This window comes from Microtus pennsylvanicus, chromosome 4 (genome assembly GCF_037038515.1).
Source record: "Microtus pennsylvanicus isolate mMicPen1 chromosome 4, mMicPen1.hap1, whole genome shotgun sequence".
Lineage (NCBI taxonomy): Eukaryota > Metazoa > Chordata > Mammalia > Rodentia > Cricetidae > Microtus > Microtus pennsylvanicus.
The window spans coordinates 61,091,880-61,107,956 of record NC_134582.1 but is presented as its reverse complement, the minus strand read 5'-3'; the positions used below and the strand labels follow the sequence as shown (position 1 = coordinate 61,107,956).

Here is a 16,077-nt window from a genome sequence, read left to right as displayed (position 1 = left end):
GAACTTACTGACTTGGTCGTCCTCCCACTTGATCAAGAAATTCGAGCGGCGTGATTCAGCCTCTTCTTCCTGGGCCTCTTACCAAGCTCCCAGATCATTTGTGTATGTGATCATCTCACCTGCTCTCCCTGCTCACCACCATCTCTCACCTGTTCTCTTAATATAGGCTTTCTAGTTGCTCTTTGGGGCTTCTTTGCTTCTTGGTTGTTTGATTCTGTCTTTTTATTGTTTCTAATTTTTTCTGGCTCTGGTCTTTACTTCTGTGTCAATAAAATGTTATCACTTGCCTTGACTGAGCCATGCCTCAATTTTCCAAAGAGGGAAAAAAAAAACAACGCTTACTCTTCCATGTGATATTTTTTGTCCATTTCTGTCATTAAAACCTACCAAAGAACTGTAATGATTAAATTTGTAAATCTATCTCCTGTCTCTAATCTTCCAGTCTTTAGATAGTCAGGTAACTATAGACTTGTAGATTAGTAGACAGTCACTTTAGAGACATGTGTGATAGTAGAAATTGTATTGGTCATCTTGTGTTTCTGAAGTAATTTATGCAAAAGAGAATAAATAAAAATAATGATTCCAATAACATTGATTAGGTTGTCTCCATATGAGCCCAACATCTGCCTTAATTTGCACTAGAGAAAAATTAACTTTACTTTTAATCCACTCTCCACCTGCCTTTACAGACGAATACAGGTCCTAGCCATTCCATTGTGATAAATAAGATGTCTTATATAGTCTGTAACATAGAACAACAGAATTCCAGTGCAGTTCACTGGAAGCCATAATAAGCATTGGTCATACAACAAAACCATAAAATTTGTTTTGTCACAGATTGAAACTGCCACCATCTCTGTCAAGATCACCTTTACTGACTCTAAGGCTGAAATCTATTCAAGAAAGCACAGAAAATGGTTTGGGATTGTAATGGAAATAAAGAAACAGAATTGTAATGAACTGAAAAGCGAGATCATGCCTCGGGCTGTAAAATTGCAAGTGAGTATTGTGTTTGACTGACTGGAGGTGCCTAGGGCAGTACCACACCATTCACAGGAGGAAAGAAAAAAGCACTGCAAATATAGCACACGGCACTTTAAACAGTGTACAATGACGGAAGTCGTTCTCATTTAGAGGTCTGACTTAATGCAGCAATTAGGTATTCAATACCATGGATAACAACAATTAAAAGAAAAACTTCAGGCCTGGGGGAAGAGCGCTGGGGCAGAGCTGTGTAGCAGGCATGAGATGGCTTCCATCCCTAGCATAGCTAAAAGTAAAAGCAAAGACAAAAATTTGCTGAGCCCATTAGAAAGGGGGGGGGCTACCTAACAATAAGGAAAACACAGGTCCTTAAATTCCAAGAGCATGATTATTTGGTTGATAAAATCAACCGCAAGATTATTCCTAATGTTGAAGGGTCAACGTGATGAGGTTCAATGACCTGACAGAGAATCACACAACAGCTCACTAGAAAACACCAGGTCTCTTAAATCCTCTAAAGTCAGGCTTGTGGGTTTAGTAGAGCAGAAATACAGTATCTTCTAGCTGCCCATTAGTAGGCTGGTCTTATTTCCAGTAGTGGCTAATTCTTACCCACACTTTGCTTTGGGGTTGTTTGGAAGAACCCTAAAATATCATCAGCCCTCATTGGTTTGAACTTTGTTTTTTTTTTTTTTTTTTCTTTTATTTATTTATTTATTTATTTATTTATTAAAGATTTCTGTCTCTTCCCCGCCGCCGCCTCCCATTTCCCTCCCCCTCCCCCAATTAAGTCTCCCCCCAGCCCGAAAAGCAATCAGGGTTCCCTGTCCTGTGGGAAGTCCAAGGAACCCCCACCTCCATCCAGGTCTAGTAAGTTGAGCATCCAACCTGCCTAGGCTGAACTTTGAATGAAAAAAAATGAATTATGGGTCAACATGGCTCCCACTCCTCTGATCTTACCACCAGGAGGCTGAGGAAGGAGAACCCCAAGGCCAAGGTCTTTTGTGGTCACACAGCAAGCTCTGAGCCACCCTAGGCTGCATGAGACCCTGGCACAAAGACAGAAGGTGGGGAAGAGGATGAGGAAAGAGGGAGAGGATCTAGAAATTTAACTCATTGAATCAAAATCTAGGCTAAAAAATATTTGGAACCAACCTTTATTTAACAGCTTAGAATCAGCTATATCATAACAGAAAACTAAGATTTTTTTTTGTCTGTGATTCACAGAAGTTCATTAAAGTGCTTGATGGCCTGGCCAAGATGCCACCAAGCTACCAAGGAACCCTTTATTCTATTATCTATCTATCTATCTATCTATCTATCTATCTATCTATCATCTATCTATCTATCATCTATCTATTATCTATCTATCTATCTATCTATCTATCTATCTATCATCTATCTACTATTATCTGTCTGTCTATCTACCATCCATCCATCTATTCTATCTATCTATCTATCACCTACCTATTATCTATCTGTCCATCCTTCCATTTGTCTATTTTTCCTCTATTATTTATTTATTTACTAACAGGTTCTCCTTTTGCAGCACAGGCTCATCTCTAACTGAAGAAGACCCTCCAGCCTCCTGACTGCTGGAATTAAAAGTGTGGGCCACTGTTCTTTGCTTTAGTCTTTCTCAGTTCTTACTTCTGCCACTCTTGGTTCAAAGCCTCTGATATGGTGTACACCAAATGACTTACTTAGTACCAGACTTGTCACGTATTAAATATAGTAAAGGGGATAGAAAAATGCTTCTTTTCAGAGAAATTAATTCTCTTTAGATTCTTACCCATGAGCTTCATGCATAATATTTAAGACAATATCACATTTAGTTTAGAAGGATAATAAATAATGGTGTCTTAGCTAGGCATATATCCACTCAAGAAAGTTAGACTCAGAAATAGATATTAGGAGATAGATGCTCGGTACCCTGGAATCTCTGCTGTAACTGCCATGAACAGCAGCACACGTATGCGGATCAGCAATGTATCTTTTTAATGTTCAACACCAAAACCCCAAAATCAAATTCAACATTTGACATTAATATATGAATATTAATATATGATTTAATATAAACAAGAGTTAAAATATATTAAATCATATGTTTACACAACATTTTAAAAGAATTCATTTTAATAACATTGCATGAGACTACTAATTTTTCATGTTTTGTCACATGTGTGTGCGCACATCAAAAGAACATGTGTGAAAGTCAGCGGGGAATTTGTAGGAGTCATTCTTTCCTTCTACTGTGTGGGCCCCAGGGACTGAATTTAGTTCTCGGGCTTAAAAACCAGTTCCTTTACTTAGTGAGTTCTTACTGCTCCTAAAATTTTTAAATTGACTTTTAAAAATTTGTGTGTGTGTCTGTCTGTGTGTGTGTGTATGTGTGTGTGTGTGTGTGTGGTATTTAAGTATGTAAGCACATGTGTGAGAGGGTGTGTGTGTGTGTGTGTGTGTGTGTAAACGTATGTGTGAGTGTATGTGTATGTGACTGTATATCAGTGAATAACCATACGAGTGTGTATGAGTACATGTAATATGAAAGTATGTAGGAATGTTTGAAGGTACATGTGTATGTGAGTGTGTGAGAATGCGTGTATATGTATGTGAGTATGAGTGTGTATGAGTACGTGTGTATATGTTGTATATGAGTGTATATGTCTGAGTGTGTGTGTGTGTGTGTGTGTATACACATTCGTATGTATAAATGCAGACACTCAGAAGTGGATGTCAGAGGACAACCTTGGGTTTTGTTCCTCACTTTCTACCTTGAATGAGACAGGTATCGTGTTGTTTTATGGGAATTCTCCTTTCTCCACCTTTCACCATGCTGTAGGAGTGTAGGAGTCCCACTTTTAGATGGGGCCTGGGGATTTGAACTCGGGTTTTCAGGCTTGCACAGCAGCTACTTTTTATCAGCTTAGTCATCTTCCTAGACCTTGTTTGTCTTGGTATTTTTCTACATGATTTGCCAGACTAGAAATAATAATAGTAAGATGAAGAACACTCTTGACAGAATGGGATTACTTGACACAAAAGACTGGTTTTGATAACGTCTTAAACACTCCTATGATATTCTGTAGCAGTCACACCCAGCAAAATAAAACTTTAAGAGCAAGCCAATGACAAACCATACAAAAAAGAGACTGCAGCAAGGCATCTGCTCATCAAAGCGATACACATTTCAAATACTGTGTATTCATATTCTCAGATCCAGCATTGACCAAAGGAAGGACATGCTTGCTTTTGCTTCCCCCAAGTTGCAAACCAGTAAATGGCTTATAACTTTATAGATTTTTTATTAAAAGGTACTTTATTCCCATTCATTAATAACTTAAGTAATGCAGATTTTAAACAATTTATCTTTACACAACATATATTATAAATACATCAGACACCCAAGGGCCGTGTCAGAGGGTTTTCATACTGATTCTCAGACACGCATATACATATATATTTAAAAATGGCTACTGTTGGTTAGAAGGATCTGAGATAATTTTTTTTTTTGGTTTTTAGAGACAGGGTTTCTCTGTAGCTTTGGTGCCTGTCCTGGAACTAGCTCTGTAGACCAGGCTGGTCTCAAACTCACAGAGATCCACCTGCCTCTGCCTCCCGACTGCTGGGATTAAAGGAGTGCGCCACCATCACCCAGCTAAGATAATAAATTTTATATTTCTGCCGATAACATCTTTCCAAAGGGTGTCTATTGTATATTCACTTATTTGATTGGTCCTTAACACTGTGAATCTATCCATTCTCAGAAAGTGCTCTCCTTCTAGACCTCTACCATGCTTCCCTAAGTAGAAAGACAAAGGCAGTGTCTGTTTGCATACAGTATTCCCATACCCTTAACAGAGAAGCAGATAACAGGTTGGGTCAATATGGACTGTTCCATGGCTGACATTTCATTTAGGATTTTTAAAAGCCACTTTTGACTGATAAACTGCAAAAAGGAGAGTAAAACTCTTAACATCTAAAACACCGGATTGTCTGGTCCTCATAGATGTTGAAATACAGAAAGCATTTTATAACTATTAATTTATTAAATCAACAATTAACTCAACATTTGTATGAAATACAGTACTTTATTAGTAAACTAAATTACAGTCTGGTAGGGTTTCATAGATTTAATTCATCATACAATTAATATTTAAATTTTGATGCAAAAAGAGAATTGCTCAGAGTTGCCTAAATAAATCCAACAATAAATATAATTTCTCTGAGATAAGTTTTGATAATAGCTTGAAAATGTTTAAAATAGCTAAAAATGCTTAATACAGATTATTTCCCATGCTTTCTAATAACTCTCTGACACTTCGGGGAGCCTTCTCTTGATAAAAAAAGATCTACTGTGAACGTCAATTGTGCTTCCTAATTTAGAGATAAATTTCCTCATCTATAATTCAGCAAGTATAAGAGGAAGATGAAGACAAACAACACATATTAAGCTATTTTTAAGCTAATGACTGTAACTGCTCATTTAATGTTCTGTAAGTATACTGAAGAATATAACTTACTGTGGCATTTGATGCATTTCCAAATTGATACTATTAGATCCTAAAATGTCATAATCTACATTGTCAGAGTGACATTTCTTCAAAAAGCAAAAATCACCTCACCACTCCAAATTATCATACAATGATTGCAAAAAAATAATACATAATGGAAGATTTGCAAAACCAAATCTGGTTTATCAAAGCCATGTTTCATTTTATTCCCGTATCCAATTTCACAATAATAAAACTCCTTTTTTGACTGAGACAATAGGACTAATTACAAAACCTGAATGAAACAGAAATCTATTTTGACAACAGAAAGGAATGGGTTAAGAAAGTCAATTTAGTTTAAATGTAAAGTTTCCATGAGATATAACTTGGCACATATCTGTAGTTTTCCACAAAATATCATTCAAATATATAGTTTTTTATAGATCAGTAAAATAACATCTTATTAAAATGTCACACCTTCTTAAAATGTCCACTCATATTAAAATATTTATGAATTCACAGTTCAATAATATTTAGCATGTGTTGCTGCAATAGATTAAAATTTTTAATTATTTCTAGTCTTCCAGTTTTTCTTTGAGTAATTACCAAATTAATACTCAGTGTATTGAGTAGTAAGTTCCAGTATGACGCTAGCGTAGCATTGACACATAGTAAGTGTTAAACCCTGTGCCAGTAACAACTAGATGACTTTAAGACTCATTGGAAAAAGGTTTGAAGATGAAGAGCGGGTGAAAACCACTGAAATAATGCATCAGTATCAAATTAAGTAACTAATACTCTTCCCAAAATACTTGGACATGTAATTGTAAATGTAAAGTATTCCCACATTAACTCAGACAAACAAAATATGTCCATGAGCCTAAGCCAGCCTGTGGAGATTGGGAGTCCAGTGTTTCCATGGACTCCTTAACCAATCTCTAAGCTCAAGATGTTGTGACCCATGTCATTCCAACAGGAGCTCCAGGAGCCCGATCTGAGGACTAAGCCTAGTAGGCTCCTGAGTGAAGACAGTGCTCCTTGGAGGAGTGGAAAGTTTAGCAAGATTTAAGCCTATTTAGACACACAAAAGACTACATCTAAAAATACTTAAAAATCTATCTGAAGCTAGTCTAGGAGAGGGAAAACGATATCTTGGCACAAAAGAAAAAAATTTTAGAAACAGAATTCTCCCCCTGATTTTGAAGAAAATATTTAATTTGTATATACACAGTGCAGATTCCTGTTTTAAGCTTCCACAGTACCCAACTCCACCACAGAGTCTTGCATAGCGTGCAAAAGAGCTTAAGTTTCAAACATCACCAGTTTCAGCTGCAGACACGGTCCAGCCCTGAGAGGGCAATGCATACATGCACAGAAAGAGAAGGAACAGTGATAACTTCCTGCCTACACAACATAGAAGTTCTGGAGACAAGGAGAATTTGAAGAGCTGTGGTTGGTAAAGCATCCTCATCTATAGATGACGTCACCTTCAATAAGCATAGTAGCTCCTGCAAACTGCTATCCTTTTGCATCCAGGGACGCCCCTGTATTCTCTGCAGATGTCGCTCTACTAACCAAAATGTTTATTTCTTCACACATGTCTTTGCTAATGTCCTAAATTTCGGTTCCAAGTGATCTAAAAACTCCAGCCCTTCTTCCTCCTGCCGATCACTGCAACAGCCCACAGAGCCGGCCATGGAGCCTTTGCCTTCATAATGATACGAACGGACGTAATCTTCACAATGCTTGTGTTCCTCGTCTTGTCCACACAGATACACCTTCTGTGTGGAGAAAAGACACAATTTATTATGTCTTTTAAAAGACACCTAAACCGACTAGCATAAAAATGATTCTTGAATTTACCTTTTACTGTTTAATTTTTAATCAGAGTGTGTCCTCTAATGGATTCCTACATATAAAAAACGCACATGATTGGTCTATATTATATTCATTTTTAAAATATAGCAAATAAATAAATGGCCAGAGTGAACACATTTATAAGAACTAAGACTATGCATATATCACAGGAATAACTTACAACTTCCCACTTGAATAAAGGTATATCTAATTAAAATTTACCTAAATTGTTTCTTCATATATGGGGAGAAAACCAATGTAGGTTGTGGTTCTTGCATTTATACTGCTATGTAGTTGTAAGAGTCTAATACATTAATGTATATATAACATGAGGAACATATATAACATGTTATGCAGCTATAATTATCAGACACACTAATGTGGCTCACACCAGTCTGAGTAATCTGAAACAAACAAGGAAAGTACTTGGAATCCTGACATAGAACCTAAGATTAAAGCTCACAAAGCTAGTTAGTTGATTTAGATAGGCAAGATGTCCTAACCTTACATATAGAATTCCAACATGCTGGTAAAATGTTGGCAATTTATGATCTGTTCATAATACTAGTCAATTTTTCACAGATCTTTTTCTGATAATATTTAGTGTAGAAGATATCAGTCTCTTAGTATCTCAATGGCATCCACATAAACTAGCCCTAAAGTCTTGGAAGTCATATTTTAAAAACTGAACTTTGAAAGAGTATTTTTGCTCTGAGTTTGCCCTTGACATCAGTATCTGCACTGGCATAAGAGATGGAAAGGTGTGTTTCAGGTGTATGAAATAGTACTTTGGGATATTCTGTTTATAAATCATGTTGGGATTTCACGTAGTGGGCACTTGAGAAATTGGGGGACTTACTTCACCAAGCCGGGGTTGAGTGAAACTTTGCCAGTCTGTGTATGTGTATCGGCCAGTGTCTGCTGCTCCCAGCACACCTCCCTTGTTGGACTCCAAGGTGTGGTGGACACCTCCTTTGTTGGACTCCAAAGTGTAGCCTCCTTTGACCATCTCAAAATTTTGTTGTGTTTTGATTCCTTGGCCACCAAGAGTCCCAACAGATGTGCTTGTATCACAGAATGTCTGTGCGGGGAGTCTAATATTTGCCTCCTAAAGAGAGAGTTTGAAAATCAATCAATGGCATTGAAACCAACTCTTTGCTACCATAGATAAGTCACATGCTGGCTATGCCCTTCACATGCAAAATCAGGATAATCTTAAGAACCATATCACGGACATACTGAGTCAAACTCTGTCCCCCAAGAATTCATGCACTGAGGTCCTCACTTCAAGTGCAGATGTGATTATGTTAAGTTTCAAGGAAGCCATACCAGATTAGGTGAGTATATGGTCTAATATGACCAGTGCTCTTACAGAAAGGGAAATTTGGATTATAAAACACACAAGAGATAATACCATGAAAATCGCTTTTTGTGGTTACAAGGCAAGGGACAAGAAGGGAATAAAGCTTAGGACATCGCTCCACGGGGCCTTTGGAGAAAAGCATGACTCTGTCAATATTTTATCTCTGATTCCTACCCTATAGAACAGTGAGAACATGTGTTTTCATTGTTTGTGTCATTATATTATTGAGTGTTATCGTCGTTCTTTGACACCAATATAAATGGACATAGAAAAAAAACTGTGCGGGGCACTTCAATGTCTTCCTGGTGCAGTAAGGGTCAATAACTTTTACATTTTGTTATTACTACAGAGAAATCAATTATGTTCATTGAATCACTGTAGAATTCAGTGGGATTTTAATTTTAATTACCGTCACTTCCTCTCCCGGACCTTCAGTGTTTGATACAATTAAATTTTGCTGGGCCACATCATCGGGGAAGCATTTTTTGACTGTTCTCTTCGTAGTAGTCACACAGAAACATGTAAACAGAATACCTAAATAAATGAGAAAGCACAGTAAAATAATACTGTTTTACATTCTGGTAGATATTAAAATAATCTGACAATAAACAAAAAAATAAAAAACAAATAATTTGAAAATAAGATTTTAAAAACTATCTGTACAGCTTTTCAGAAATCTTCACTGTCTCATAAGTAACTTCTGAAGAATTAAACATGACCTCTAAATAGTTTTAAACTGCTGCTATTGCTGTTTCATCTATAACTCAGAACCCCACTTACAAAGGAGGGACAAGTTTTTTAAAGGGCATATGCATTAACAATTATACATGTGCTGACAGTTATACCTGTCATTAATATAAAGAACTGCTGCATGTCTTTCTAGACCACTGTAGCTGGAACAAGCTGTTCCCAGTGGCCTATGTGTTAATGTCTTCGTCTCTACCTCAGAGTGCTACTGAGAGGTAGCAGGATCTTCAAACGGTGGGCCTTAATGAGAGGAAGTCATATCACTGAAGACACGTTTTTTCAAGGGAAGAGTGGAACACTAACCTCTTCTCCCTCTCTTTTTGGTTTCTACCTGCCAAAAGGTAAGTAGCTTTGGTTGGTCAGGTGCTATTGGTCACAACACAACAGAGCCTGTTAGTCATGGGTCAAGGTCTCTGAAATGGCAGCAAAGCAAACCTCTTCCCTTTTTAAATTATTTTTTCCAGGACTTTGTTACAATAATGGAAAATTAACACATAAGTGCTCTATAACACTTGAGTTAATACACTTTGGATAATGATACTTACACAGTAGCAGTGCAGAGCCCAGGACCATGGAGAGAATGGCCCATTTCCCAAGGATTACTTTTGGTTTAACGTCTCTTTCCTCCTTAGCACTCATTCTACATTCAGAGGGAACTGTACAGTCACACACTCTCACTGAGAGCATATGTTTTGCAGAGAAACCATGCCTGTCTTGTATTTGGATTGGCACAGAATAATAGTTATAATTGAGATTGTGTCGTTGGCGAAGAATGGCACGTTTACCTAAAAGGGAAAAGAGTAAAGAACGTATATATTAATATGACATTCCAGCAGCAACATTGCCGTGTCTTTAAGAAATTAATCTGCAATCAAAACTCTAGTGATTCCTTTTTCTTTCTTAAAAATGATATGACTTTTCAAAAAACTAAGAAAAGAGCTGACATTACTTTACACTAAAAACATATCCATCTCATGCTGGGAGTGGTGGCGCATGCCTGTAATCCCAGTGGTCTGGAAGCAGAGGCAGTTGGATCTCTGTGAGCTCCAGGCCAAGGTCCCAGAAAAGCCAGGGCTATGTAGAGAGATCCTGCCTCAAAAAATGAAAAAAAATGAATTTTATATTTTCTTAAAAGATATTTAGACCAAAAGTCTAAGTGTAACATGCATAAGATAAATTACTAATGATTAATACACGGACACATGCATACATAGGTTAACAATTGATAGGTGTTACATAGATAATTGATTAAAGAATAGATGATATATAGATAGATAAATAATAGATTTGTTGTAGATATATTTATAATGATGACAGATAGATGATAAATATTAAGGCCTTATTATTTAGCTGGGCAGTGGTGGTGCACACCTTTAATCCCAGCACTCAGGAGGCAGGCAGATCTCTGAGTTCAAGGCCAGCCTGGCTACAAAATGAGTTCCAGAACAGGCTCCAAAGCTACACAGAGAAACCATGTCTCAAGAAACAAATTATATATGTGTGTGTGTTTGTGTGTGTGTTTGTGTGTGTGTGTTATTTTTCCACAATCAATAACTTCTTACAGTGCATATGTATTCATGATGACTAACCAAGGTGGAAACAAAAACCTTAAGCAATCTTGAGCCGGGATTGCTTACAAGATTTAACGTTAAGCACTTACCATCCTGTGGTTCTAGAGTCCAAAGTTTGCTGGCAGAATTATCCAAGAAAAACTGAAAAGGTGGACCATTATCAGGCCCATCTAGGTCAACGGGCTCCAGAACAGCATAATCCTTCTCCTGCTGACAAATGGTCAGGTCTTTGTCAACCTGTGGTGGGTGATCATTAAAATCTTCCAGAAGAACGACCAGTGTTCCCGTGCAGGACCGGCCAACTAGGGTAAATAGAACCTAAGTTACCCCCATAGCAAAGCAAACTGAAATTCATTTAAATCTATATTTAAAAACACTTATCATCCATTTAGCTATTATTTTAAAGTCTTGCAACTATGTATTTGTCTGATAAACATTATGAGGAGTGGATGCGTGAAAAGTAGATGTTTTTATGCTACATAAGGGTCTTCAAATAAAATTTTCTCAAATTGAATGTACAGTTCTTATTTTATTACAGAAATGCGCTAAAGATTCTTGTCCATAACACTTACATACATACAATGAGCCAGAGGGAATGTGGGGTTGTAAAAATAAAACTTGCTCATTGTAAAATAAATATTGATGATACAAACTTTCATTGTAGATAGGAGGGATAATACACATTCTCAACAGATACACAATTTAAATACTCTGAGATGTGTTTTTCAGAATTTGCAAATATGTTAATATTGTACAGAAGGGAAGACATGCTTACAAAATAGAATCTACTCTTTCTGTATGAACCATGACTAGAACTAGACTTCAAATATCAATTGTTAGATGGAAGTTTCTGTATTAAAGTCAGTTCCTGAATGAATGGAGTTCTTTATTATTAGAAAGAGTCCGTGTTTTCTCTTCTCAAGTTAGGGTAGGCCCCTTAACTTCCAGCATTGTGTGTGTTACTTTTGGAATAAAATAAAATACTGCTTTGATATGATAGCCACTCAATAACAATTTTAAGACTTTTGTAAGAAGCTTTTTAAAAAAGGTATTTTATAAAGTTGAGCTCAATTGTTTCAAGTATCAAGTACACCTCAATGTTATAGGGTCCTTAGTAGTGAATTTCACAGCCCAGACTTGGAAGATTATGAGAGTCTCAATACGCAGAAGAATTGCAAATATTTACATTTGCATTATTTGGGACTTGTTGGGGAAGAGCACTTGTTACTGTTTCAGAGGACCCCAATTTAGATCGTAACATATGCATTAGGTGGCAAGGACAAGCATGTCATTCTTCAGTGACAGAATTCGAAGGGGGAGGACTAGAAGATGAGAAGTTAAAGAAGATGAGAAACCTGGTATCGGTAGTTACTGCACAAGCTGTTTTATGCCAAGCAAGTTTATTAGGAAATACAGTATCTTCTGGCCAGTTTTTAGGGGGGAAACAGGGCAAATTCAGCAGAAAGCTGCAAAGCAGTGCACACAAGGTGAACACAGGAAAACTCAAAAGTGTCAGAGAGCAAACACACAGAGGCCTTGGGACTGTTAATTCAGCCTCTTCACAGGAAAAAAGCCAACTTCTCAGGAACTGAGACCCTAACTCCTTTGACACCCTGGCCACATTCCTAACCTCCATCTTGTTAAGTCTGCTCCTGGGCAAAGCCACAGAACTTTATCTTTTTATCAGGGAATTCAAAGCCCTCTTCTAGCTTCCTAAAGACAGTACATGCATATGCACATACACACAAATCTGCATTAAACATACATGTATCAAATTCTTATCTTGATACCTAATGAAGAGAAAGTTTACCAAAGGAAAAAATATGAGTTCATAACCAATCTAGGGAAAACGAATAGGAATGAGAAAGAGTGAAGGCATATTTTCAGAGTAACAAATGCTTAAGGTTCAATATTAATAATCAAACAAGAATTAGTGGTAACAATCAAGAAACTGTCATTGCTACTCATTTGAATAATTTAAAGAACATGAGTTTGGGGGCAGGCTTGGAGGGACACTGGTATTCTCATGTTCTAGGAGTTTGGTATGTAGAACAGGGTCCTCTACACATCATACAGAAATCAGCCTGACAGGCTGTGATGCTGCACAGGAGAAATTCAAAGAATGGGCTGGATTCTAAAGTCAGTAGGACTTCCTAATTTATTATCTAGAAATACCTTTGAGCATCAAAACAAAGTTTTCATTGTATAGTAGTCTTACATTCCTACATAAAGACTAAAACTCAAGAAAATCCAACTTATTCTTTATATTGCCCTAAGATTTTCTCATTAAATTTTGTGGTATCCTCATCTTTTCCAGAACCTACCTAGGTTGTATCACGCCTACTTTCCGCACTAAAGAACAAGGTTACTTTCTTATATTTTTCTCTCTGCAATTTCCTCCTCTCTAAATTAAAATTACATTTTTCTTTCATCCAGTGCCAGCCTTTCTATAATCTTTGCCTCTTTCTGCTTCAATATGAGAGCCTCTGAATTCTCTCCATGCGTAATGACATCTAAACACTCTACTGCTAAAACTCTCATACCGTAGAGTCTTCTGAGAAAATAAGACAGTAAACCTTACATTATTACCCAGACCAAATCCTCATCTATAATCCCCTAGTTTCCATGCCCTTGTGCTTAGAATTTAATACATAATCAACATGTAAAAGTGAATGAGTAGGGAGAGAGCCCCATTTCCCATCATAAATATATGTGTAAGCCGCTTAGATTTCATTTTTACTTATAGGAATAACAAACATTTTAAAGAAAGAGTAACAAATTTCACAGAATTGGAAAGTTTATTATGTTAATATGTTTCTCAGCTAAATCTCTCTCCATTATTCTGTAGGGTTTTGAGCTTATAGTAAAATAACTGTATGAAAAGAATATATGTTTGAGGTGTGGAACTAAAGGAAGGAAAATATGCAGGTAGGTTACTCGGTAATGACATTCACATTTGAAGCCTAGATGTTCTTAGCTGGCAGGAGGGTTCTGTAATGCTGCTCCTCTCCCTGAAGAGGATGTGGTATTTTTATCCGAAGGCAGGAGAACTGAGAGGTGAGAAAAGCCTTGAGCCCAGATAGTGTGTGTGAGTCAGCATGCCCTTTCTCCACAACAGTCAGCAGCTGGCATCTTAATTACTTAACCTTTGTCTCTCTTTCAGTAGATGCAGCTGTTGCTTTAAAACTACAGCAAAGGGGCTATGGAGGCGGCTCAGGGGTGAAGAGCATGTGCGGCTGGCTCCTCTAGAGGATCTAAGCTCAAGCACGAGCATCTTTACCAGGTCGCTCACAACCACCTGCAACTCCAGGTCGTAGGGGAGCCAACATCTATAGCTTCTTTGGTCGTCTGCACCCACATTCGCTTATCTACACACACACACACACACAATTTAATATAAAAAATTGTAAAAATACTATAACCTAAATAGGGTCTGGGGGATCATTGTATGTTATTAACTTAAGCAAATTCAAGACATGTAGAAATAGCCTGTTACTCTCTGGCATTATGTAGTTAGTGTATCTAAAAACAGCAGAGACCTTTTTTGATTAATCAGAGAGGCCAAAGAATTAGCTCTGTCTAAAAAGCCCAAGGTCACTTTCCTTTATCTCTATGAGGATTTGTCTTACATAGGGAAGTACATAATTAAAGTGAAACTTCTGTTTAACTTTCATTTCACTCATTTCTATGATATAGATTTATATAATGCATTGCATAATAGTACATGTGTACACCAGCACACACTACTAGCACATTTGATATGCATGTATTTATTTAAACTATCTAACATGGTTCCAGTAGGGGCTCATTACAAAAGTTTCGAGATCACTACTTGATGGTTGACAATATTTGACAGAGGCTCTCTATAGAGTTTGTTGTAGTACTAACCTTTTATTGTTGTTGCCATTTAATTGAAAATAGGTTTTTATATGAAATATTCTAATTACTGTTTCCCCTCCCCCAACTACTCCCAGATCCTCCCCACCCTCCCAACTCTGTACGCTTTCTTTCTCTCTCAATAGAAATAAAGGTACATAAAAAATAATAATAATAAGATTAGATAAAATGCTACAAACCAAAAGGGACAAAATAAACAGGGAAAAAAGAACCAAAGGAAACACAAGAAACACATATAGATTATGAAATATACACATTTGCACATACAAAAATACAAAGCCAGAAACCAGGTATATAATACATAAATAAGCAAAAGACTTGTAAGGTGAACATCCTGGCTAGTTCTATGTCGACCTGACACAAGATTCATCAAAGAGGAAGGAGCCTTAATTGAGAAAATGCTGGAAGATCACGATGCAGGGAAGCCTGTAGGGCATTTTCTTAATTAGTAGCTACTGCGGGAGGATCTAGTCCATTATGGGTGGTACCATCCCCGGACTGGTAGTCCTGGATTCTACAAGAAAGCAGGCCGAACAAGCCTTAAAGAGCAAGGCAGTGAGCAACACTCCTTCATGCCTCTGCATCAGCTCCTCCCTCCAGGTTCCTGGAGGCACCATGCTTTTGATCATGGTGTTTCATCACAGAAATAGTAACCTAACCAAAAAAGAAGAAGAGGAAGAAGAAGAAGAAGAAGAAGAAGAAGAAGAAGAAGAAGAAGAAGAAGAAGAAGAAGAAGAAGAAGAAGAAGAAGAAGAAGAAGAAGACGAGGGAGAGGGAGAGGGAGAGGGAGAGGGAGAGGGAGAGGGAGAGGGAGAAGGAGAAGGAGAAGGAGAAGAAGAAGAAGAAGAAGAAGAAGAAGAAGAAGAAGAAGAAGAAGAAGAAGAAGAAGAAGAAGAAGAAGAAGAAAAGGAGAAAAAAACTTCAAAACTACCATAGTTTATTTTGTGTTGGCCACCTACTGCCCTTAAGTTTGGTTACACCGCGAGACTCCATTGAAGAAAACTATTTTTTCCTATGTCAGTGGTTGGAGAACTAATCCCAAACCCCACCAAAGGTGTCAGCCAACATTGGATTATTCCTTTAACAGATGCTCGGAATGAACCTGCCCTGGACTGGACTGTTTTAGGTAGGTTGAGCCTGTTCAACAAGTTCAAGGTATCATTGT

At 37.4% G+C, this 16,077-nt stretch overlaps 1 protein-coding gene across 1 annotated transcript in view; it reads right to left on the bottom strand.

Annotated features, from left to right (window-relative positions):
* Window positions 1–5,055: 5,055 nt before the first annotated feature.
* Window positions 5,056–16,077, bottom strand: part of Dsc1 (desmocollin 1) — a 31,204-nt gene continuing 20,182 nt past the window's right edge. The window contains exons 12-16 of the mRNA XM_075970882.1: window positions 11,105–11,317; window positions 9,990–10,229; window positions 9,107–9,231; window positions 8,194–8,442; window positions 5,056–7,258 (exon numbers count right to left, since the gene is read on the bottom strand). Coding sequence (XP_075826997.1) covers window positions 7,061–7,258; window positions 8,194–8,442; window positions 9,107–9,231; window positions 9,990–10,229; window positions 11,105–11,317 — 1,025 coding nt within the window. The 3' untranslated portion in view covers window positions 5,056–7,060. The remainder of the gene's footprint in view (window positions 7,259–8,193; window positions 8,443–9,106; window positions 9,232–9,989; window positions 10,230–11,104; window positions 11,318–16,077) is intronic.